Source organism: Scomber japonicus, chromosome 14, assembly GCF_027409825.1.
Source record: "Scomber japonicus isolate fScoJap1 chromosome 14, fScoJap1.pri, whole genome shotgun sequence".
NCBI lineage: Eukaryota > Metazoa > Chordata > Actinopteri > Scombriformes > Scombridae > Scomber > Scomber japonicus.
The window spans coordinates 26252838-26279937 of NC_070591.1; the positions used below are offsets into that span (position 1 = coordinate 26252838).

Sequence of the window (27100 nt, forward strand, 5' to 3'; positions counted from 1 at the left end):
GCACAGTCCAGGAAAAATTGGGCGGTTATATAAATAGACCAATAGACTGCATGAAGACATCTTGGAGCAGAGCAGAGCTGGATGAAGAGTTGCTTCTTAAGCTGGGATCAGACTGCAGGATTGAAAGAATGTGAACATATCTCAGTTTTACAGGCCGTCCGCTCCAGATTTCTCTCATAAAACCTTGTCTTACGTTCCAAGAGAAGCTTCCCACCTAGCCCTGAGATAAGGATGGAAAATGACAGATTACAAGATTCATTCGGATTTGTAAATAGGATTTAGGAAATTGGACCATCTCAAATGTTGCAAACATATGCATTCTTTGCAGCGTGCCGTGGCAAACTCAAAAGAAGCAGGGAGCCGGGCCAACAGCAAAATCTTGCGTCAGTCATAATTTGTGGAGAGAAAGTGAAGTGAGAAACTCATGTGGATGACAGGATGGATGTGCAGGTGGAGAGCTGAAGATTTTGGTTTTAAGTATTTTTTATATTAAACTTATAATTTCTTAGAGTTTTCAAAATGCAAAAAGTCCAAATTTCAATGATATATTACATAATTAACAGTGTATTAACAAGCTGTGTCAAGCACCAAATGATAAAAGCACAACACTCAATTGCTATGCTATCTATCTGTGTGTCAGTGCCTGTACTATAAACACTCGACCAAAGATGGTTTCACTTTTGTATAATTTTGATGCATTGAAAATAAGAAGGATCTAGTGTAAATGACAGACAGCTGGCATATAGCGTTGTCACAATCTCCTGTTCATATCATTGTTTTAAGCTCACATGTATCACTGTAAAACTTGATATGAGTCATCTATGCTTGGGACTGTGTGTCCTGTAAAAACTGCAATCACCACATTGCAGTTTGATATTTTCCTCAATTCATACTGCCCTAGTGTTGGGACCACTTTTCTTTTAAGTGTGATTACAAGATTTACTGCGACTGGGCCTGATCTGAAAGACAAAAGCATAATCACAGGTGCCAAGTTTGAGTATTGCCAAGGGCTTTTTCAAAAGATAGTCTCAGATCTGTGAAGTAAACTAAACCAGGACACAAGACACCTCACATCAAAATGCTTTCGATGCGGGAGACGGGACTTGGAAAATGAGCATGACAGATGTCAGGTGGCTCGAGCCTTGAGAAGTAATCACCAGTCTACAGTATAAAAGATAACATCACAATACAGTCGAAGGATATGACAACCAATTTGACCTGGACACAACAATCCCCTGATGTCATTCCCATTGCACACCTTGAGATGATTTCAGATAAAATAGCAGTAGGAAGAAACTCTGATGCTCTGCGTGCTTACTTTTAACAAAAGGATGCTTCAGGTTTCTTGCTGAGTCACCTCTATGATGTGTGAAAGCTTATATCAGGGCCAAATATGGTGAAAATGTCAGTGAGCTGAGTTACTTTGTATTTAGAACTAATCACATATTTTAACCTGAACATTCCACACATGTTAAAAATGGATTGGAGAATGCTGTATTATCAAAACAGGGTATATTGTACTACCAGGTAGGAATGAAGTATTTGTATACTTGCCAAGAAAGCAGTGCCAGTGGAGCAATTAAGGTGCCATGTTCAAGGGCACTTAAACAAGTAAGAAGTAAAGAGAGGGAGAGGATAGCAAATGTTTTTCTTTACCAGGGCTTGACAGTAACAGTTGTCAGGTTGGCAACCATTTTGAGAAATTGGTAACCAATTCTTGGACTCTGGTAGCCATCAGTGGAAACCGCTTTTTAATATAGAACAGCAAACAGTGAAATGTGAACCCCAAAATCAATTACTTTTTCATATTTGTTGCATTAGTGATATTTAAATATTTCTATAGTCAGAACTGTCCAAAGTTAGCCAGACAATGCTAAATGTATGTTGGTATGTACACAGGCACCTGCTTTTGGTGAAGCACATTAAGTAAGTAATGGAATTTGTGAAGTCTTGGGAGGTAAAGTATCTCTCCATCTTTGAGCTAGACTGAAAATTATACCTCAAAGCATATAAAACATACACTTCCATCAGTGACACATCAAGTTCGCTAGTTCAAGGTAGCTTGAGGCAACACAGTAGGCAGCTCAATAGTGAAGTGGAGGCTGCAGTATAACCATTGACGGGCCAATGAACACTGCCATTTGAAAGATTAATGCCACCAACCATTAGATCGACGTTTAAACACCATGTACTATGCTCTGAAAAATGAGGGATCCTTTACATCCTTACCTCGTCTGCTGGTCCTTCAAATAAAGAATGGATCTAATGATTAGGTGTGACTGAAAAGTTACAAAACAGATCAAGCATGCAGGAGGTTATGTTTGGTCTAATAACTTATAATAGGTTCATCAACAGGCACAGATTGATGTGCGATCTTATTATGTTCATTAGGCTCTATACCAGTAAATATAATACTATCTACTTCCAGGCAACCATTCAGGTAAAAACTGTATTTTGTTTTAAGAAGAAATTCATAGATATTTACTGTATTTAACAGTGTTTTTGTTTTATAAAAACAATTAGCTACTACAGACTATATTTTACAGTGGTTTTAGTACACTTTATTATACAAGTGCACTGAGAAATGTACATCTGATAAATGTGCACAGCTTGCTGCACAATGCTTCTTTTTTCATGTATATACTTACACATACTGTGTCTTTTGTAAAGGCTTATTCTGTAAATTGCGGACGACAGCTGGCATTCAATCACCGCTTGCTTGAGAAATACAACAACCATATCTATTTTATTTGATGAGACAACAGACAACAGTTTCCAGGAGGTAGAATTTGTGCATGTCAGATACATGTTCTTCAGCCTCCAACCTGTCAAACACGCACATGACCAAGAAATTTATGAAGCAATAGAGCAGGCCTTTGTCTACAGTGGAATTGATGATTGGGTTGGCAAGCTGTTGGGAATGGCTTATGATGGAGTGATGGTTAAGCTAGAGTAAAAAAACAGTGCGTCTGAGTCAAGGAAGATGCAGAATGTGTGGTTAGTGTAAACTGTGTGATGCATGACCTGGAGCTTGTGGTACATACGGTCATCAAAGATAATCATCCTCTGGAGGATTTGAAGGTTATAGTACTCATCAAAAGCCCTGAGGGAGGTGTCAAACATTTCCACTTCAATGCTAGACTCCTCACATTCATTGTGCATTGGAAGTCCTTGCAACATTATGTGAGGTCCTTCTATCTAACTCCAAACATGTGTGAGGTCAAGCCAGGTGAAGTTACAGTTGAAGTTTGTGGAAAAGCAGCATTTCTGTGACACTGCCAGACTACAGAGTTGTCTCTGCTCTCGAGAGACTCCAGTGGTCTTAAAGACACAGACAAAGATACAGAGGAGTTGAGCTGAGGCGTGTGCAGATTGATGACAGCTACACATCCACTGAAATGATTGAAATGGTCAAGCAGCACAAGAATAACAGGTTTGACAGTGAAGCTGATGTGTCAACACCCATTGTGAGAGCTGCTAGGGTCTTTGACCTTAAAAGAGTGGCCACAGGTCAAAGCAGCTTGCAGCATATGGAGACCATGACATCTAGTGTCTATGGAGTCACTTCCAACCAGCCCTACAGAGACAAAAACCTCTAAATGAGGAAATCGTCTTGGCAGAGTGGTTCAACTAAGGGCATTTATTACCAATAGACGGTGGCATGCTATTTTCAAGTGTGTGTTTGCCGACATTATGATGCTATATGATGTGGCGTTTTCTCTCCCAGTGTCTACAGCTGTATGTGAGAGGGGATTCAGCTGTCGAAGCTGAATCAAAACAGCTTGGAGGTCACCTTTGAAAGTGGAGATGATGAACAAGCTGATTTTAGTGTCTCCTGAGGGATCGACAATCCAAGACTTCAGTGCTGAAGGGCCAATGGATGTGTGTTGGGAATCAGCAGTAAACTTTGAAAGGTTAGAGAACAGATGAACAAGCAACCAGACACTTGCTGGATTCATTTTTGAGGGATCTGTAAAGAACATGACAACAGCTTCAAAACTGTCATTTTATATACCAGAAATAGTAATAATAATAATAATGATATAATATAATATAATAAAATAATAATAACAAATAACATATTTTGTATAGCGCCTTTCATAAAACCCAAGGTCGCTTCACAATAACACACAGACAAAAACACATATTAAGCCGGCAAAAGCCTGCAGGAACAAGTGCCTTTTCAACAATGATTTAAAAGAGCCCAGAGTTGGTGCTAGGCGAATGTTAGGAGGGAGGGAGTTCCACAGTGTAGGAGCTGCCACACTGAAGGCCCTGCTCCCAATGGTTTGCCTTCTGGTGCGGGCGATGGACAGGATGCCCAAGTCAGTGGAGTGCAGGTCACGTAGAGGGTGGTAAACATGGAGGAGGTCAGTTAAGTACTGGGGTGCAACGGCATGGAGAGATTTATAGGTGTGGAGAAGAAGTTTAAAAGTGATGCGGAACTTAATTGGAAGCCAGTGCAGCTGTTTGAGTTTGGGGGTGATGTGCTGCCAGAGTTTAGTTCGAGTGAGAACCCTGGCAGCTGAGTTTTGGACATGTTGGAGCCTGTCCAGCGTTTTATTGGGGACCCCAAACAAGATGGCATTACAATAGTCCAGACGTGAGGTGATGAATGCATGTATGAGAGTCTCAGCAACTGAGTCAGAGAGTGAAGACTGGAGTCTGGAAATGTTCCTTAGGTGAAAGAAGGCTGATTTGGTGACAGATTTAATGTGTGTGTCATATGAGAGTGTAGAGTCCAAAATAACACCCAGATTGCGCACCTCCGAGGGCAGCGAGATGCAGGAGCCATCAACCAGGAGGACAAGATCACCTTCTTTGCGGAGCAGAGGCCTGGGAGCGACAACCATGAGTTTGGTTTTCTGACTGTTGAGTTTGAGCAGGTTGTAGGTCATCGAGACTTTTATGTCATGCAGGCAGTTGATGAGGGATTGCGGAGGGAGTTGGGTGGAAGGTGATGTGCTTAGATAGAGTTGGGTATCGTCAGCGTAGCAATGAAAATTCAAACCGTGGCGGCGGATGATCTGGCAGTTATCTGAAGTGTCAGATAACTGCATAGATAATTACTCAAAATATGATTAAAAATGTCAAACGTATTTTCAGTTTTGGTAAACAAAAGCTGATGCCTGACAACCACTTTTAAAAGTTAGGGTTGAGCCCTGTTTATCACTGCAGTTTTAACAACTTGTCTTGAAAATGTTTCTTTCCTTCTCTTTCATTCATACAACCTTTGAACACAAGGAAAACCTCCTAGTTTGATCTTTTATTGCTGCACTCTGGCCCGCTTGTTATCTTTGACACTCAGTCCAATCTGTGTGCAGGTGTTATAGTCAGGATCTTCTCTACATGGCTGCAATGTCTCGGTTGTTTCACTGCCCATGTTAATGTCGTAGCCACGCAACAGGTCTGAGTGTCTCCTCGCATTTATTCTGATTAAAAACCCCGTTCTCCTCTGAGGGAGCTGCCACTCAGCATTACAAAGACAGGAGTTTGCTGGTTCGCCCTAAAAGCCTGCACATATTTACGTTTTTTTTTTCTTCTCTTCTGCCAGTCAAAAAGGGTTCAAGGAATTTTTCATTTGAGGGATTTGCTTTGATCACACCAGTTTGGACGTTTTCTCTGGTATGTCCCCGAGTTGGTCTTGAAAGGCTTTGACTATAAGATGGAAGCTGAGAGGAATGATTGCAGACAGGTAAATCAGCGTGGATGTATGATGGATTATACAATGACAGCATTCATTGAGTGCAATGTGAAGGTGTTTGCTGCATTGAGGTTTAATTCCACTCCTGAAGGTTTCTGACCAATCCCAGTCAGGCTATGTGCAATTTGCTCATCTTGCTTATGGCATTAGGGCTACATATGTACATGGAATATTAGAGTATATATACCAAAAACTCAATTTAACTTTTTCATTTTCATATTTTAAATAACAACTTGCTTTTGTCCAGCAGAATGGCTTAAAAAAAATGAAAATCAGTTGTCCACCCATCCTTTCATGTGATGCCATGTCATTGAAAAATCAAGATATTCATAAGTGCAAATGTGTGAGTACCCTTCTTTTGTCCTCCCTCTCCTTGAACAAGAAGAAACCTGTCTCGCTCCAACCCCCCCATTTAATGACGCCCCCCCCCCCCCCCCCCCCCCCCCATGACAGGTGAACAATGTAAATATGGACACTCATTTCAGGATACAGTTGCCATGTGATTAGGTCGTTCCACATAGAGGTCACAGAAACAATTAAGGGACGTTAATGGGAATGACTGGGGAGTGTGAAGTGGGAGGGCAGTTGCATTAATGGTGCAGTGATGGAGTAAGCCTAGTTCAAGAGCCGGTTATTAAATTTCCCACCAGTTTTTGCCTAATATTGTGATTTACCAGTATGATGATAGTCATGGATAATTCTTTTCACTTCATGCACTCAGTTGGGTAAAAAAAGGTTCCATAAATATTATTTAGCATCACAGTTCTTAGTCATGCTGTTAATGACCATCATATACAATACATATAACATAACATACAGAGAGCTCATAATAAAGAAACAAGACAAAAAGACAACACACTGCGGGCTGTACATATAGTGATGCTTTGAGCTAAATGCAAGCGTGCTAACATAATCAATAATGTAAAATAATCAACAATTATTTTCACTATTGTAATTTAGTCATGTTAACATTAGCTAATGTAACACAGTGCTGCTGATCCTGATTTCTGATCCTAATTTCATGGCAATTTAACCAACTGTTGCCATGACATTTTACTCCATGTCATCCTAAATCAGTAAATCAACAAATTCAATAATACACAACGTTTGGAAAACCTGAATGTAGTTCCAATCTGTTACGTAGGTTTTGTGATATTTCACTGGAAGTGAACATTTTGACGTGCTGATGGCAAAATCACTGAATCACCAAAGTACTGTAGGCTTCATTCTCTGTCTTAACAATACCTCATGACAATCCATCCAAGAGTCAGTGAGATTGTTAAGTCTGGACGGTAATTGTTGACCCTAGAGCTAAAACTAAAAATGTGAATTCAGCAACTCAATGGGCCAATGTTATTTGTGGGAAAAAAAACAACACATTACTGCAGAAGGTGTTCATGATCACAAAGAAATAATGAAATAACAATAATAAAGCTGCATGTGAGCTGCTACATGCTGGGTTTAAACAGCTCTTAAATTTCATTCCATCAATAAACTGCTGGCATGTGATGCTTCAGACAAGATGATAGCAAAAGCGTGAAAGAAGCAGCAAAAAAACCAAAAAAACAAAAACACTGCTGACTTGAACTTTCTGTGGATGGAGTGCTTCTCACTGCTTTTTGGCAGACAGTTTGCCTTATGTTTCAATTCATCACTTTCTGTAGGCGGAAAAGATTCTGTCCATACCTGACACCACAATTTTTCTGAGGCAAATAGGACAAATCTACAGTATCAGAGAGAAGTAGACATGCTGATTTTTTTTCCCAGCTTCAATTTGTTTTTTATGTTGACAGCACAAATACAATTTTTCATAAGATAGTTTCCTTGTGTAGCTTTAAGTGGTTGGAATAACGGTCATGACAATAAAACAGGGGAAAGAAAAGACAGTGACACATGAAGACAGGGAAAGACACAAGATGGTTTTGTTGCCATTCCCGCAGACTGTAGTCCCCAAAGAGCCTGTATCAGCAGGATGGTCATCTAATCAGCCTCCACAGTGGGACTATTACATCAGTTGGCATCAATAAATCATATTGACAGCTATTGACTGACAGAAGGGGGGGTTATGATAGAGTAGGAAATGTGAAACTAGTGAAAAATAGACTGAATTTAAGGGGAATTAAGGGGAAAAGCAGAGTGATGGACATAGCTAGGAGAAGGCATAGAATTGTAAAAGAAGAAAAGCACATTCAGGATAATTGCATGAAAATTATCTGTTCACTTACTATACTTGAATTGTGCCACCCCCTCTTTCCCCCTGTCATCTGTTTCACCATTGCTACCTCACCCACTGTACCTCTGCCTCCACTTCTCCAGTCTCCCATCCACCCACACAGTGCCTGTTACCAGCGCTTAATGGGTGAAAAAGAAGGATAGGAAGTATTTATAGATTCTATTGAGCTTGTGTTTTGCATCGCAGAATTAAATAGCAGGCTATTATCCCGCCCGATTCCTGCAACCTGCAATCTATTTTTCCGGAATTACAGTGTAAAGAAAAGAAATGAGTTGACTCTCTGAACTTGGGAGATGGAGAGAGAGGACAAAGAGGGAGAACATAATGAGAGGTGGGGATGTGGAGGGAGGGATGCTGAGGGTGGAAGGCTGGAATTGGGCTGAACCAGGGTGTCAGCTAACTCAGTAGACATATCCTGCTCCATTATTGATGAAAGTGAATGGCAGAAGGTTTCAGGATGACCCAGTGTTGGGCCATGTCCGCTTGTCATGTAACATTAATTGACATGGCCCTTGCGGTGGCACAGGCACCCGTCCCGTCCAGGGCTCCCGTATCAGTTTTCCCCATGATTTATTTACACTCGACTGAACAATCATTGTGGTGGCTAAGGCTTATCTTGTGGTCTCTGTGCTGTCTGAAAGGCATGTTTGATTTCATTACATTACATTACGAAATCAATGCCATTAAAAAGTAACTTGTTACATTACAGTATTACCTGAGGAAAGTAACTGGTTATAGTACTTTCGTGTTACTGAAAATGAAAACCCCTTTGCGATTCCTTGCACATGTTGTTTTAGTCAAGATCTCCTTCAAATATAATTACTTTTCCATCATCACCCAGTCAAGTCTGGCCCATAATCTGCAAGTCTTTATACTAATAGTAGGAATTGTGGACCTAACGGGTTCGGTTATGCATTGCATCAAAATAGTACCCCCTAAAACTGTTCACCACATATACAAAAAAATCTTTCAACTAAAATGACTGTACTGAATCACCATTGTCACCATTAGCTTTGTACCATGATTCTTTTTATCTGGTTGGCTTGACAAATGCACGTCTGATTACACTTCCCATCTCTGATAAAGAGCAGCACAAAGTCTAAACTTTTCCCTAAACTTCTTTATGGGAAGCATTGGGATCATCTCCCATCCAGTGAATGTGACAGGCCCAAATTGAGCTAGTTGTGCACTGAACTGAACATAACAGGGTTGAACCAGCAACTGACTGCTGAACTGAAGACAATTAGTGTCAGCACTGAGTGTCACCACGCGATGAATGATGACTTACTGATGTACCTCCGGTTGTGCATTTAAATCATTTGAAGTGATTTCATTACAACACTATAAAAAAGTGAACAAACTCTATAATCAGTGACTACAAATCTTTTAACTGGACAGAACCAATGATTTCAAACAGCAAAGTGATGTGTCGTTTCCTCCGTAATCATGTTCTGTGTAATCTAGGTGTCTAAATGTGATGTATACAGTTGGCTCTCACAGATATTACCACTTATTCAGAAACGATCAAATCTAAAGAGTCTACAGCGATGCTAGCAGCTCTGTGCGGCTGTACTTCAGCTAAATGCTCATGCTAACATTTACTGAATAGCAATAAAAACAAAGTACAGCTGGGCCTGATGGGAATGTTATGGTAATGCAGGTATTTGGTCATAAACCAAAGCATTGGACCAGATGATAGCACTTGATGAAAAGTCAGGAGATCATTGTTGTTACCATCCATCTGGGGGCCATGAATGTATGTACCAAATTTCACAGCAATATATCCAGAAGTTTTTGAGAGTTTAGTGGTGGTTCAGAGGATCATCTAAGTTGCTGAAATGTATCATCTTGGTACTTTGAATATCAGTTGTAAATACACTGGCAATCAATCTGATAAATATCTAGATATTTCACTCTGAACTACAAATCTCTACTTCATGGTGGCTGTAGAGGAAAAGTGAAGTGGTGGACTGACTGACGGACCGACCGACATTGCCATCTCTAGAGCCATGCCGTTAGCATGTGTAGATAATCTCCTGTCAGTTCAGCCAACCTTCCTGTCTTTGAAAGGTTGTACATGGGCACTGTACACTGTTTGTTGATCCGAGCCCTCCTGTACAGTGGTGATTCATTTTCTGTTTGCAGAACCAACAATTGCGGTTGGTTTGGACAAAATATGAGAGGGTAAAGCAAAGATAAGAAATGGCAGGTCCTTCAGGGCTCTATTTCTGTAACAGTGCGGGTGCACGGGGTAGCAACTGATATATATTTTTTGTCACCTTGTGGCCACAGTTACATTGTGTTAGAACCAATGTATAATTAGGAGGAATAGATTAATCAGTCAGTGTAGGCTCTGGCATGAGTCATGACAAATCAGGTCGCTGCTGTTCGTTCCTTTTAAAAACAGTCTGCTCTGAGCGGCCGCCCTCGGACAATTTTGTGATGGAGAAAACAGTTCAGAGGAAAACCATCACAAAAGCTTCTCCCAATAGGAAATAAATATATGGTACCTTAAATTAAACTGGCGTGGGAGGAGATACAACATTTGGCTGCATGTTCTTGGATCCTAAATCAGTATTTAGACTACACGGTACAGCTTCACTGGACTGTACTCACTTCTGTGTTTCCCATAGGTTGATCATTTATTTATGGTAGTGGGTGGCACAGCATGTGACCAATGTACTTGCAGAGATTCATGCAGTTCAGAAGGGGAGTATGTAACTCAGATACAATTCACATATGTTCCCTTAAACACCTCACATACAGACTATGCCCAGATACCACTGCCGTGTCCTATTCTGGGGCCACATCCTTTGAAGTACACGGTCTATAAAGACTTGTCCTTTGACTGGAAGTGTTAAGTGAGACAGTCTGGTCTACGAAGGGTTTTCAGGTGTATCATTAGGTGTTCCTGCCCTCACCTTTGTGTCACAAAGTGCTGCTCCTGTCACCTAAAAACCTTGACAGCTACAGTTGATGATCAGGACAAAGCAAGTACCAATGGAGCCAGGAGTTTTCATTTTATTATTGTGGTAGCCTACTTAAGTCCAGTAGCACCACCAACCTGGTCAGTTGAACCAAAATATATATATGAACACATTTTCTAAAGCCTAATATTTATAAAATGTAAAAGACTTTTTATGGACCCGCAGACACACTGTTAGTCTTACATACTTTAAGTTTAAATAGTTCCAGAGACTGCTGCAAATGAAATAAACAATGTATTAATACAAAATTACCTTATTTTAATTCATTGAACTTCATTGAACAGATTTTATTTTTCTTCTCCACTCCAGAGGAGACAGAAGAGCCTGTCCACTCTCTCTCTCCTCTCCTCACTGCAGCAGCGTATTTGCTGACAGCAGCAGCTCAGCTTCAACACTCCTACCTGACTGTACTGTGACAAACTAATCTTAACTCAAAGCCCCACTGACACTTTTTCTCTCCCAAAAAAATAACCTCCTTAACAGAGGGATGCAGTAAATGATGATATTCAGTCTGAAATGTAGCTATAATAAAAATACAAATTGTTATTAGCTAAATAAAATACAACAAAATTTAGTATAGACTGATGTGTTTATTTTCAATGCATTTATATTCATTGAAATGTGGTAATATATAGAGCCTGCACATACAGTATAGAGCCACTGAAGCTTCACTTAACATTCAGAGAAACTAATGTGGCAGCTCCAACTGTTAGATTTAATCTTTGAAAAGGAATTATATCATATACTGTTTGTTTTTTTCCATCAGTCTTGCTTCTGAAACACAATGTACAACCTGAGAATCAAGAACACCATCTCTTTGATATCCTCCATTGTTTGTGTGTGTGTCACGTTGACGTCATGGCAGTTTTGTGCAGCATTGCTATAACAACCAGCTATAGTAGCTGTGTTTACATGGACCTTAATATTCTATAATATATTCTATAATAATCTGAAGAATAGCCCAATCAGAATAACAATGCTTTGTGGAAACACTTCAATTGGAAGAAACTGGCCTTATCCAGACCGATCAGAAGGAATTTTAAATCAGGTTGAAAGAAGGGTGATATAATCCTTTGATAATAATAGTTATTAATTAATAATAACTTAACTTGTATAACTTATATAACATGTTCACAAACACAAAGTGTTACAAAGTGTTTGAGAATAAAAACAACTAATGCAAGGAAATAAGATCAAAATACAATTAATGAAATAATACAAATACCATCAGTCAAGAAAATTAAAAAAAAGTGAGTCTTGAAATGTAGAAATGATGACACTGGGTTTGCCTACCTGAGATCCTCAGGCAGGGAGCTCCATGGCTGAAGGACCTGAACAGCAAAGGTCTGGTCCCCTCTAGTGACATGGGCCATTGAAGGCCCTTGCTGGGGGAGCCAAGCAATCAGGCTCATATAGAGTTAGCAGATAACACTTAGAGGCAAGGGTCTGACCATTCAGAGCTATAAAAATAAGCAGTAAAATCTTAAACTCTATTCTAAAACTCACAGGTAGTCAGTGAAGGGCAGCAAGGATTGGCATAATATGGTCATTTCTCTTAGTACGTGTTAAAAGCCTAGCAACAGCGTTTTATATTAACTGCACTGTTTAGATATTATACCTGTGGATACCAGAATGAAGTGCATTAGTGTAATCAAGTCCAGAGGAGATAAAAGCATAGATGGCCTTTTATAAGTCTGCAGATGAAAGGAATGAAATTATTTGGAAAGCTGTCTCAATCGAACAAAGTGTGATTGTAGCACTTTGGTCACCTGAGCATTAAAAGGGAGAATGGCTTCTGTTTTGGAGCCATTCATCAGGATCAATCATCATTCTTGGACATCAGATTTTTATTTCAGTGGCAGGACATGATGCACGAAACATCAGTGGTACCAGACTTTAAAGGGACATGCATTTGGGTGTCATCGGCATAGCAATGGAAAATGATGCTATTAAAAAAGTAAAGTAATTAGAAAAGTAGAAAAGTACCAAATTCCTGGTACACTAGATATGAGCTTGTACCATGTGGTGGAATTACAGCATTAGAACCATTTTCCAATGTAAGAAGATGTTCAATCATGTAGAAAAAAAGGAGGAAAGTTTGCATCATGACGCATATTTGCAGTTCTATATGATGGATGATAATCACTAAAAGCCAGCTATAAAAAGCAATTCAAATGAAAAATGTACTTTATGTTGGAGTTTTCAGATCTCTTTTTATCTGCACTGCTTGGTAAAATAACACACATTTCAGAGCCCCAACACCAAAATTACCCTGTCCTGCTTGATTATTACCATCACACACTATATTGCATCTTTGGCTGCCAGTGTTGCCAGCACTTCCAATGGGGAATGTGCCATTGCAGCACTGACCAAAATACAAAACGAATGCCATCAAGTATATAAAACTATGTGTGTCTGCCACAAAAATACTGCCACAAAATTGCAGCATTTTTGTGCCATGAGTGCCCTCATTACTACAGTATGTTCACTATTAAGAGAAGAAAACAGAGGTAATGGCCCCTTACCTTATTAAGGAAAGGTGTGAGCAAACCTCCACAAGAAAAAAAACACCTTTTACTTATTATATGTTCCTAATGACTTCAGAGATCCTGTGATCCTGTTATCCAGTGATAAAAAGACATTTCCCCTCATAGTGAAATATCTTGGCAACTATTAGACAGATTGCAATTCAATTGAGACATTTATGTTGCCCTCAGGATGAATTGTAATAACTATGATGATCATTTAATTCCTCATCTACTGCCTTCATCTGGAAAAATAAATAAATAAATAAATAAAAAATGTGCCCAATACCTAGTTCTAAAGCCAATGGCTGCCCCAATAATCTCAAACATGACTATGTAACTACTTTCCAAGCAGGACCACTCTAGCCAATGAGAACAAGTCATCAAAGAGAAGGTATTGGCAAGCAATGGTTAACATCCTCCTGCTTTCATTTTTTCTCTCACTGCAAAGCATTATGAAAGCAGGTTATTGAACAATATGATTCTCCATCTTGTTAACATCTGCTTCCCCATGAGATCACATGATCACATGTCATGCATTGCTCCCTCTGGCACAATAATCTTAATAATATCCTGTAGTGTCTGATCCGCCATTATTAACAAATCTTGGAGTGTGTGCATGTTTGAGATTAGATGTGTGAAATTTCACCTCTTAAAACTATAAAAAAACCAATTCCCTCAATACTAATGACATTTCCATCTGACTGAGCTGTACTTTCTGTCGGTTCTAAAATTAGCATGTTAACACACTAAATAAACTGTGATGGTGAATATGGTTCACATTATACTTGCTATACTTGCTCACCATGTTTATAATTGCGAGTTAGCATGGTGACATTAGCATTCAGCTTCAACCACCATTGTGGATTAATATTGCCACTCAAAGCCATTAGGTAGCCTTGTTCATGTTTCACTGGGCACAGATACACTGCTCCATTCAACAGATGATTCTGTTGATGCTGATTCTCCAATGGTGTGACCCATCAAATGACTTAGCAGATTTTGGCTCATATCACTAAGAAAATGTGTCATGACAATTCCCTAACAAAGCTCATATTTTGCCAATATGCCGTTTTAATTGAGCAGAATGGGAGTGCTGAGGCAGCAGCATCTGATCACACTGTCTGGAGCAGGAAGCAAATTGGTCATGCAAAACCATCCCCTCTTCAACAAACCAATTAATTATTTATGGGCTTCAGTGGAGCAGAGAAACTTAATTTATTGTTATCATTAAAAGACTGTTCTGTTTGGGTCCATATGAGGAAGAGTCAAGGTACAATTACAGGCTCGACAGATCAGAGAGAACTTTATACGACTGGGGCCTCACACTCGACAAGTTCACAAGATGCCTCCAAACTTCAGTGATCAAATTAAGGAGGGTGATTAGCTAATAAATGCACATTAAAAGGGATTGTAATAAATAAAAATATTGCTAGATCAACAGAGCGATGAAGCATTGACGTATTGTGGAAAGAGTAATTCTTATGTGTAATTATGATCATTTAGCAAATGATACTCATCTAAATAAAATAAATACTCAATTTTGGGGCATTTTTGCCTTCATTTGATTATGCAAAGTGGAGATGAAGTCCCACCTTTACACACACACACACACACACACACACACACACACACACACACACACACACACACACACACACACACACACACACACACACACACACACACACACACACACACACACACACACACACACACACACAAAAAAACTAGCAGTTCTCATGACCTTTAATTTAAGCTGAGGTAATGCTTTTAAATGAACATATTGTTATTTTATCTGTCAGTATTTTGAAATATGTTGGAACAATTTTCCTAATGGGCTAGTCAGACCCTCTCAAAAAGCGAGCATAAATCAGTCACACTGAATTAAGTTGAAGACATGAAAAAATGATGAAACTAATGGAGCCCAAATTTACCACCCAGACAAGCTTCCCAGGTCAGAATCTATCATGGACAATATTCTCAATCATTTCAACGTGTGTGGTGTGACTTTATACCATGTACACATACTGTAGGTCTACTTTGTGTACTGTATGTGAAGCTGACAGATACTAGAGAACATTTCAAACTGATAGTAAAGATCCTACATACCCATGGTGCAACTACACAGATTGGCTGGGTTAGACAGGTGAAGTCCATGCTTGACTGACGGTTATCTTACTTCCTTGTTGATTTGTTACACCTGTGCCCAACCTCAATGAAATGAATAAGAGAAAAACACAAATTGAAAGATGTGAGACCTTTCAAAGTGGCAACAAAGAAATGTCTTTGCATTCATTGGAAGCAATAAGCATTCATGCCTCTGGTCTAATAGGTATCATAACATAACATGCTGATGAAATATGTCTTAAATTGTCATTGCTTCATCTCTGTTCATTTATTCAATGACAATGACATGCAAATGGTAATATATATGAATTTATGTGTCAGAAATCTACTTTGGCAACTTTATAAGGACACTGGAAAAATACGTTTTTTATGACACTATGACAGATTTTTTCCTGTATCTGTTCATTACCTTGGAGCAGCCTAATCAACTAAATAACTTTGATCTGCAAATGTTTACTCCTCCACAGAAGCAGAGAGCCATAAAGCCAGTGATATCGAGTGAAAATCTCATTGTTTCTGATTAGGAATTCATTATTTGCTACCCGTCTGCCTCTCTCTCTGCCCAGTGTATGGGCTGATTAGCAAGCTCGGGAAGGATAGGTAATGACGATAACACTGAACTCAATAGCTGTTTTATAGGCAGCGGTGCTTTATGATGCTTGCACTAATTGCTGGTGTGATTAGTGAGGTGTCTGTGCCCTCTCTGGTTGCTCAGGCTGTCCTGTGAACTGAGCTCTTGCAGACTGGAGCACAGGAGAAGAGTGGGTGTACGGCAGATCGTTACAGGAGGAAGACACAGGGGTATAATCGACTTCCCACTTTTTCTGCCCCTGTCAGCCCTTTCCTGTGTGCTGCAATAAAGACAAATTAACTTACAGGCAATCAAAGGATTTTTTTTCCTCTTCTCTATCTCTTGGCGATAAAGTAATCTATTTCTAACTGTCAGTGAGAAGAAGTAATAAATTTTAAAAAAGGAGATAGAACATTAGCTGATTTGATAACCTGAAATTTGTGTGGAAAAACACAAAACACACTCCTGTCTGGCTGAGAGAAACTGGTTAATCTCATGGAAGTGTATCACTGGCTCTCGATGTACAAGTGGAAAATACTCTACTCTGAATATGTGCCTCTCGACAGTGAAAATGCAACAAAGTGATGTTTTTGAGAGCTTTTTGTGCGTTTGCCATTCAGTCTGACCTCAACACTCAAGTTTTTGAGACAGTCATTGCTGCTGAGGCCAAGCAGACAGTGAATATAGAAAGTGAGACGACGGCACTCTCTCTGAGGTTTCTGTTCAGATACATTTTCTTACCAGTGAGTTTGTATGAGGGAATTTGCATGGGTGTCAGGTTGTGTTTGCATACTTCTCTGTGTGACCTTCTCTTGTTTTCTTTTGTCTCGCTGTCTCTCTTAATGAGTTAAATTTGCAGGGTTTATATAAGATAATACATCACGTATGATATATTTTTCTCTTGTTTACACACAGTAACTGTTAACAAGCCAACATTCTGACATTAATTGTAGTATAAGTGGGAATAACAACCTGCAACAAATCTGTGTAAAGATGAAAATAAGAGTGAGACGGATGTAATAGGGTAACTTAAAACATAGTTTAAGCCTGCAATACTAGGTTTTTGGACACAGGGAGCCAGTGCAACAGACTGTAAAACATTAACATGGACACAGAACATTATTAGCATTAATTTGGAGTTGCATGTCTGGCCACCTGGTGAATTTAAGTCCAATATTCTCTCTTTTTTGCCTGTTATTTCATCATCTCCCATGGGAAATATCTAACTCTTTAGCTGCTAAATTGCTCCACTGTGTCTTTGGACTTTTTGTGTTTTGTTCATTTGGTTTCCAGTGTTCTATTCAGTCCCTTTGGTCAATAGGTTTTGCTTGTTTATATGTGTTCTGTACGTGTTTTCTGGGTTTTGATTTTCAATTTCCAGCTCATTTTTCTCTCCACACCTGCCCTGCATCAGCTTCGTTTGCCCTGCTTTGCCCTTAGTGTTTTTCCCCAGCCTTCACACCTGGCCTGCATGTTCCTCGTTAGTCCTGCCATGCTCCTTGTGTCTTCCCAGCCAATCACTACCAGCCTGCACTTGTGTGTGGTCACCAGTTCCCCATTTCCCTCATTAGTTCTGTTAGTATTGAAGTCTTGTGCTGTGTCTCAAATCACATACTACTGTATCATGCAGTGTACTTGTGTAGTGAGCATATTTCAACAGATCAGTGTTGTTTCAAATCAAACATGGCCATTGCACACTTACAGGAAATGATGATTAGCTAGTTAGCAAGCTAGTGTTAATAAGCCAGGGTTCATAAGCTAGTGTTAGCAAGCTAGCAGATTTTTTCCCCATATTTCTCAGTGTGAATGCACTTGTGCTCTCAAATACTAAGTGTAAGTATCAGTATTAATAGACGTGTGCAATTTGAGATGCAGCATTGGTTTTCTGTTTAATCGTTGTTGGATCCTTCTGCAGTTTTGCCAGTTTTTGTCTGTTTTCGTCAGTTCTGGTCAAGTTTTGTTTACTTTTATTGGAACAAAGACATTTTTCTGCATCCATGTTTGGAGTCTCTTGCCATTGGGTCCATCTGCTTTGCTTTCCACGACAGTCTGCTGTTTGGTGCTGGCCAGTTAATGTACTGTTGCTTTAGAGAGAGCTTTTCCACTCAAAATGTGGCTGATGAGAGCTGGTGAGACTGAACCAATACAGTAAAGTTGCAGGTGCTGAAAGACACTAAAACACTGCAGCTGCATTCAGCACTACTTCCTGCTCCCTGTTCAGTGAGTGTCGATTAAGTTAACTTCTCTCAACAAAATTCCTGCATTGGGAAATCTTCTACATCACCAACTCAGATATCACGTCCTCCGTGTGTTACCCTGGTTACCCCTTCTGATGAACCATTGTTCAGTTCTTCCCTTGGCGATCTGAGTGCACCTTTTCAGAAGAGATGAAGGGAAGTGCAGAGAGTTGTTATAATTCTCTATGCATTCATCACTGAGTTATTTGATCCATTACTAATGTAAAAACATTGACTACTGTAGCTTTAAATTTGTTCAGCCTAGAATCATAATGTTAACTGAGCTAAACTTGAATAGACAGTTTTAAATTTGCCAACTACTTCTGCTGTAGTTGCTGTAGCTGTAGGACTATGTGACAAGTCTTAAGTTGTGAAGGATTTTAGAGTGTTGCAAAGTGAGAGTTGCTATTTTAGGCACCCTTGGTTCCAGAAGTAAAAGATTTATTCATTTTCCTCTAGAGACAATGTTACGTGACTGGCGGTTGGAGCACTTCCAAAGCTTGGATTGGCATGAAACTCTCTTGGTTGAATCTCTAAAGATGAACAACTTTATAATAAGAAAAAAATTACACTGGCAACAGTTAGTGGAAGCTAAAAAATACTTTTCAGCAGTTTAAATCAGTTTACTTTGTGATTTTGGGTCATGAAGATGAATTCAGCATATGATTCAGTGTTTTGAATCATATGCTGAAGTTAGCAACAATAGGATCTCTAATCTGTGCCCTGAACTGGCCTCTCCTCCATAACAATATTGCAGTATTTAGCCATCTGCTATATAAAACTACAGTAGAAGAAAATTGAAATTTCTCAGAAACAAACTGGATGTCCATCAGTGGAATTGGGGGAAAAAAGCCCTCAGTCATGGATAACAGTTTTAATTATAATCACAGAAACCAACCATTGATTAAATAACATTTATAAAAAGACGCAACGGCCACAAATTTCAATGACTTTCATTACTGGGATTTTTAACACTAAATAATCATTCCCAGGCTGGGAACTATGTCAACTTGTAAAATTTATTTGATGATGAGTGAACTCTCCGAAGGAAAATCGTGGGAATTGAAATGGTTGCTGAGAATTCTCCTGTAATTAAATCATAGATCATTTAAATAATCAATGTTTAAATGATCAAATTTTAGCTGATGTCACTGAATTTCAGGATGATTTTACATTGTGCACATCTTCCAAGCTAAAGCAGTTTACAGTGTTGTTTTAGTAAGTTAGAAATGAAAGTGGTGAAAATGTTATGTTCATTTGGGTTGATATTGAGCTCCCTCCATTTTGCCGTCCTTCAAATCCTTCCTGACAGGGCTTAACAGCTTTCCAGGTTTCTCCTCTGTCTCTTTGTCTCTCTCCCTTTGATGTGTCAGTTGAGTCGGGCCGGGTTTGGGCAGGCAGCCATGTCCATCAGCTCCATCCATCAAGCATACAGAGAGAGGATGACGGGCAGCAGAGAAGGGGCAGATGTTTTGCAGGAACTGATATGTGTTCACGTCCACGAGGGATGTCATTATGCGGTGGACAGAGAAACATGTAGCTGATTAGCGGCTTATTAAGTCAAGGACACTGGCTCACAGTAACACACACCATTTCCAATTCTGGCTCGTGGTGCTCGCGGCTTGACGGTCACTGAGAACCTGAGTGTCTCGGACAGATAACCTCTCTTTCCAATTAACTGCCGCTCTGTTCTCAACTCTAAGCTTCTTTTGATATACCAAAAAGCTGTGGAATAAACGCTGCTTTTGCCATTTCAAGTATAGTTTCCCAGTGTACGCCTAAGGGGGAGAACTCAGAGGTACATAAGGTTTGTGGATTTATCTCTCAGAGAGCACACACACACACTGTGTTGTGCTAAGTAAATAAAGCGGCATTTCCCTGAGGGCATGTGAGGATTGTAGGAATTGAGAAAAGTGGACAGTGCAGCAGAGAAAGGGCTTTAGTCCTGATCCAGGACAATGGCTAAATTGGTAATGTTGAGAATCTCATCTGTGGCCTGTGTTTTCTCCCAGAGTTGGATCTTCTGAGTTGCCCTCTGCTTCCTCTGAACAATAAGCCCTGCCATGTGTTGTTAGAAATGTGGATTTACTACAAATCACATCACCTTTTTGGTCCAGCACTCTCCTTTTTTTCCCTCTTCTGTTTTTTCTCTCCTCTTTCTTTCGTTCCTCCTCCCCGCCTCCACTTTTTTTTTATCACCTGTGTGTTTAATACAGTAGGGCTTGCCGCACCATAAATTTTAGCAATGTGTGTCTGCATTTCATGTGTTTTGAGTGGTAAAACCAATAAATGGGCTCAGGGTTATGAGTGCAGTGAAAAATACAGGGAGTCCTAGACTACTCAATGGGCCTCTAGATGATTTCACTCAAATACAAACACTGTTTCACCAACAATACACTATTCTTTGTGAAAGAGCTAATATTTCTCCAAATAGCACTGATTAAATGTTTTTGTGTGGAAGAGAAGGTAAGTGAGCTAACCTCCTATTCATCTATTTAAGAGTTCACCGATTATTCCGAGGTGGTTATTTAATGATAATTCTGGTTTATTATAACAGCAGTCTTATTGTTGGAGTTTTGACGATCATTTCCTTTATCACCAAGTTAACTCTTAGTCCCAGAGTCCGACAGAGCGAGGAGCACGAGCAGTCAGATGTCAGCTTTTACCCTATGAACCCAATTAATGCAATTTGTTTCAAAGCTCTTCTTCTCAGAGTCATAACCCAGTCGAATCAGACTCTTGGAATCAGTGAATGGCTTCCAGTAATGGTGATACCTGCGATGTCAATCGTGGATAATTGTCCAAAACGCTTAGAAACTAAAGGAAAAAAACACCTTCCTTTTATAATCATCCTGTCCAGACCTTTTCTTCAATAACTGAGTGTGCATCTGTGTTTACACTTCAAATAAGCAGCAGGACTTGTCAAGGTGCACATTTGCCAAAAAAGAACAGGAAGAAAAAAGACAAAAAAATGGGACTAAGCAAACTGTACTTACTGTCTCTATGGCAACATTGTTACTTCTTGTTTGCACCATCCAAAGCATAGTGGGAACCCTGGTGCCAAAACTATCAAAAATATATATTCTACAAGTAAGAGAAAAACAGTAGGAGTGATTAACCCATGACAATTAACACTTTTTTTAGTTTGACATTATCAAAACATTTTTTAAAGACTCAAAGAATGTCTACTTAACAGATCTTTTCATGGCTGGGAAAACTGAAGCTATCCTTTTATCCATTAATACTGTCTATTGAAAAACACATAACAGGCAAAAAAAGCTAAGTGATTTCAAATTGCATTAAGCTGTCGAAACACATTTGAGTACCTGAATAGTAGACGTGCCAATTGATGCATTTTCAGAGTAGATTAACTTATCCAAATGCATTTAGAAGAGAAAACAATGGCGACTGGTTCAGCTGCACTTCCATAGTCATGTGCACACCATGTTCCTGTGCAATGAGGGATTATTAGACATTTCGAACACACTCACACTGAGATTCACTGTAAGATTGGTAGAAAACACACTCAAAACTACAAGTAACACTCAAGTTGTATAAACAGGAACATGCTTGAACTTTTAATCCAAATCGACACCAAACAAGTCGATGTTAAAGAGGAGGAACGATATAAGCAAAGCTTCGTGCAATGTTGGCCCAAACCTCCCCGCCGCATGGCTAACCTGTCATTTGCATTATGAATAACAAGCCAGTATGGTGGGTGACGTGCTTTTGTGGTGTTTTTCCCCCCTCCTGGCTGCCGACTAGTTGTTCTCAGTTATCTCTGCCTTTGGCTGGCAGCGGGAGCCGACGTGCTCTCGGTTTCCCCCCGCCGTCTCTTTGCAACGTGTCAGGTCCAGTTTAGCACTTGAAGGCAGGATGTGTCAGAATCACAGCCCTCTCTCCCTCTCTCTCTGTCTCTCTCTCCGGGCTGTCTCGCTCCCAAGGTGAGTCAGGCCTCGTCACCGCTCCTATAGAGACATAACCCATCACATGGCGCTGGTGGACGGCCAGCAGTTAATAGCCCTGTCGTGATTTGTCAGGGAAAATACTCATCTGCTGAAGAGTGCAATCACTTAGAGCAAGGTTAGAGTGTTTATGGGCGGAAGGGAGGTGGACGGTCAAATGTAAATCTGCACAGTCACGGCATGTTTGAGCCTTGGCACAAACCGGCGGAGTAAAATCCCAAATTGATATTGACAGCTTGCAGGAGGGAGATAGGAATCCAAATACAGGCTCAGCTACGCCTGTGAGTGCAAGGAATGAGGAAGGAGGAACACTTCAGCTTTAAGTTGAGATTTTATGGCTGTTCACCGGTGTCACCGAGACAAATTCCTGCTCTGACATTCTGTTTTGTTTGTCCCCTCTCTCTAGAAAGAGTTCCTGGCAGCTACGACTGAAAAGGACATCTTTGCCCATCTGGGTCTAGAGTACATTGAGCCTTGGCAGAGAAATGCGTAGGGCTGTGCTCCTCCCTGGCTGGAATGATACCCTCTACGTACATCAGTGTTTATCCCACTGCTTTAATCTGCTTTCCTTTCAAAGAGCTTTTGATTTTCCACACAGTTCGGCGTTGTTGTCGCTGTTGTTGTTGTTGTTGTTGTCTGGATTACATGCTGGTGTATGATTCATAATTCTGCTTATTCACTATTGTCTGTTAGCGAGTAAACACTCTCCGTACCATTCATGGCTCGCTCGTCTCTAAGTGTTGTAATCACAAGCAGGACACAAAGACAAATCAGTCGGAGTACGAATGGCCCGGGGCGCCTGCGAGGTGGAGGAGAGACAGGGAGTCTGAAAGAGACGCGGAGGGGATGCAAAGGAGAGAAACCGGTGACCACAGAGAGGAAAGGAGGAGGGTGAGGAGGAGAAAGACAGGAAATGATGAGAAAAGGAAGAAGAGAGTGGGGGTGGGGTGGGGGGCCTTGTCGAGCAAAACGGTGTAATCACCCTCCTCCTGGCAGGAAAGTACTCGACGTGAAGCTGAGCCAGGTCTCTGGAGGCAATTGAGAGGCGGGTAATGAGCTTCAGATAGAAGAGCGTTCGGCGTCGCCATTTAGCCTCCATTCAAGCCGACGTCCACTGGAGATCATTTAGCTGGCGTTCGCCTATGCAAAGAACCATAGTCTGTGCTCTTGTTCCACAATGAATCCAACCCCCCTTTTCCCCCAGATGCTCGGCTGAAATTAGAGGCAATCAGCTGCACTGGGAAATCATGAAGGATTCAGACGGTAAGGTAAATGAGTCCACTAACCACATGGATGGATCTTGGCTCCGGCGTGCGCCATTGAGACTTGAATAAAACAGCCATTATCTTATTGGTTTGACTTTGGCTTATGTTTTATGTATGATGGCTGTTTATCAAGATTGGTGTCCTTTAGTTTTTTTTCAAACCCTACGCCAAGCTCTATAGGACAATGATCCACTAAATCAGAAACTTTACTGATTCCCCCATGGGTGATTTTTTTTTTCGGTAAGTCGGAGCAGCTCCTTTAGTGATGACACGGCCTGGCCTGCTGTCCACACCACAACCCACTTTCCCCATGTTGCTCAGCCCCACCGCGTCCCACAGCGCCTCAACGAGAGCAGAGACGGATGAGGGCAAGGCATTCTAGTGAATCACCCTATTTAAAGATCTTTAAGTAGAACAGTCCGGCACTTTGAGGACTCGACCTGGGCCTCAGCCCCCTCCTATACCCTCCGTCTCCTCTCCTCTGTCTCTCTTTCTTTCTTTTTTTTCTCTCCAGCTGTGTTCCTTCCTTCAACCTCTCGCTGACACAAAGCAAACTCTAAAGATTCTGAGTCGCAGTGTTAACCAGATGGAGCGAGCTCTGCCACTCTGGTCTCCTGGGTTATTTAATGTTTTCACTGCAAAATGAGGATGAAGTTTCACCGAAAAAAAAAAAGAAGTAGCTCTCTCTAGAGTGGAAAATGAACAGCCCTCAATAAATTTACATTTGTCCTACTCTCTTTTTGTCCCGCTCTCTATTTCTTAATTGTTTTTTCAAGTGTGAATGGGATCTCTTTCCACTTTCACATTAAATATTCACCAGTGTAAAGGGATTAAAAGGCTGTAGCTGTTAGATGTCACACATTGTTGTTTTGGTCTTAGAGAGTCTTAAAGTATTTGTGAAGCTGAAAACTCAAGAATTAAGTGCGGTATGTAATACTATCTGCTCCTTAACTTCATTCCCCCTGGAGCCATGCGTCTGTGTGTGGATTATTAAATAAGATATTTTTTCCCCCTTCAGTTACTATATGTGACTATTGGAGCTTTACCTCGAGAGGCAGCTGGATTTACAAGATCACCACAATTTTTGCAAGATTTCACAAATCCTCTCTCTCGAGGTAAGGCGATGATAGAAAGCTAGTTCATCCAATCACCTTTTTACACCTTTTAACTTTTTCGCCAAGTATTTTTGGACGGTGCTCAACAGTTTCCATGGACGACTTCTGAGATGATTCTGAGTAACAAACATCTGGTGAGTCAGGTTAACAGAAGCTGTAATTGTCTAACAAAACAACTGATTATGCTGGACTATTTTAATACTTTACCCCACTGAACAGGGTAATTAATTCAAAGGTAATTATTCATTCTGATGATTAAGGAAATTAATTTGGAAACCATATGCATAGAAGTCTTGTTATCTCAGACTTTTACTTTCAGCATTACGGATGAATCAACAAACCATAGGTGATGATTTGGGTATGGATGGTACAAATGATAAGGTGTTGCTGAATTGTCTTTACCAATATTAATAACCTTGTCATTTTAACTCCTCCATATTGTTACTGATAAGATCTATCCAGACTTGTCAGGTTTGTATGTATTCTGCTTACAATAAGCTCCTTGATTGAAACATTGAGATATTGAGGATGCTTGAACTGATGACCCAGCATCCCTCTGGCTGAACTATGCTCTCAGCTATAGCTTTAGCACTGACAGCAGAATCTGTGAGATGAATGTATGGTAGTAAATTTGAAGCAGATGGTCTTTTTATTAAAATACGTTCTTCAAAAGATGAAGGAGATGAACCAAAGTGCCAGTTACAACTCAGCTGATAAGAATGTTCTTTAATCAATCCAAACATCTTAGAAATGTGTAATATTAATGTTTATTAAACGCTATTGCCCCCCTCTTGCCTTGAGTTACTATTCTATGGGTTGCTATATCTCGAACATAATTTATAAGCAGCATTAGCCACAGCCGTGAGATCAGATATCATTTTATCAGCAGAATCCAGACAGCAGCAGCAGCAGCAGCTTGACCAGCACTGAGACACAGACACATGATGAAAATTTATACAAGTTTTAGGATGGTGTAAAGATAGGTTGTAGCATAGCAGCATGGAGGAGCTCTGTTTGTCAGCCAAATCATTGGAGCTACAGACTCTGGTGAAGTTTGAAAATAGTTTGTAGCAGCAGCACATCACTTACTGCTTATTTGGTATTCATTGACTCCTAAAAGTTTTGAATCTATGACTTTTTGTTCCATATTTCTATTAATATAATCACATAATATGTTTGAAACAATAAGATAAGATATAAGCAGTGGGGAGTAACTAGTAACACAATAGGGCGTTACGTAATTTAATTACAAAATAAATGTAACTGTGATCTGTAATAATGTTACTTATAAAAATATTGATGATTACAAAGGAGGTTACATCTGAAGTCAAACCTTTAAGATTTTGCTCAGGAGGGTTTTTTCCTCATTTTTAAATATTGAACATGTTACTGAATACATATATTGCTGATTTTAATTCTTTGAAATCAATATTTTTTTATGTTTAGTAAATAAATCATGACGTGGGCTTATTTGGAGCACACATGGGCTTAAATGGTGTCACAGTACCAATTAAGCCCATGCCAGACTTTTGACTTTTTTCATCAAATATCTTTATTTTATATTCCAAAATCTACATGAACTAATGTAACTACAGTAGATCTGGCTTTGAATACATTCACAACACTGTAGGTAGGAAGAGTTCATTATTGGTTTGGCTTTGAGATGTGGATAGAAAATCACCAGTCAAATCCTTTTAAGTGAAAAATATTTGACTAAAATGACAGAAAATGTGATTGATGATTATTTTAACCAAATACATAGTGAATAAAGTACATGTATTGAATGTGTTTGGTTTGTGTGTGCATTTAAAAGAGACATATTTAAAAGCACAGACTCTGCATACTGGTTGTCAAATTTTTAAAAACAGTCCCAACCAAACCACCTACACTGCCTCTCCATGTTTATTCTCTCTTACTGAAACACTCCATTGACTTTCATTATAATATATATATTTTAAAACAAACAAAGTTACAAGTGAGTGCTTAGCAGTGCTTGTTTTTAGTCTACACAGTCAAAGCATTTGGAAGAGAAATGACTTGACAAATCCTATTAACTCATTACCGTACAAATTTCCAATTTCGCCTGGAGAAATAGTTGTTTTTGTGTGTGCAGAGGTCCAATTCTAAAACCTCAAATCTAACTCATGTGTTGATTCATCACTTTCAGCCAATCACGTGGCTCTATGCAAATCATCGCCTTTGGCTTTCTCTCACTCTGGCACACACTCCCCCCACTTTTTTTTTTTTTTTTTTGCATACTTGATGTCTGAGGTCTGACTGAGATGACAGATGTGTGAATATATGAAAAAACTCCTCGCAGGAATTTGCATAAAAGTGCTTGATTTGCTGACAAAAAAAAGAAAAGAAA

The 27100-nt window shown here is 39.9% G+C and overlaps 1 protein-coding gene across 1 annotated transcript in view; it reads left to right on the plus strand.

Annotated features, from left to right (window-relative positions):
• Positions 1-22845, plus strand: part of dntt (deoxynucleotidyltransferase, terminal) — an 83637-nt gene extending 60792 nt beyond the window's left edge. Inside the window, exon 11 of the mRNA XM_053333016.1 lies at positions 22759-22845. Coding sequence (XP_053188991.1) covers positions 22759-22845 — 87 coding nt within the window. The remainder of the gene's footprint in view (positions 1-22758) is intronic.
• The last annotated feature ends 4255 nt before the right edge of the window (positions 22846-27100 follow it).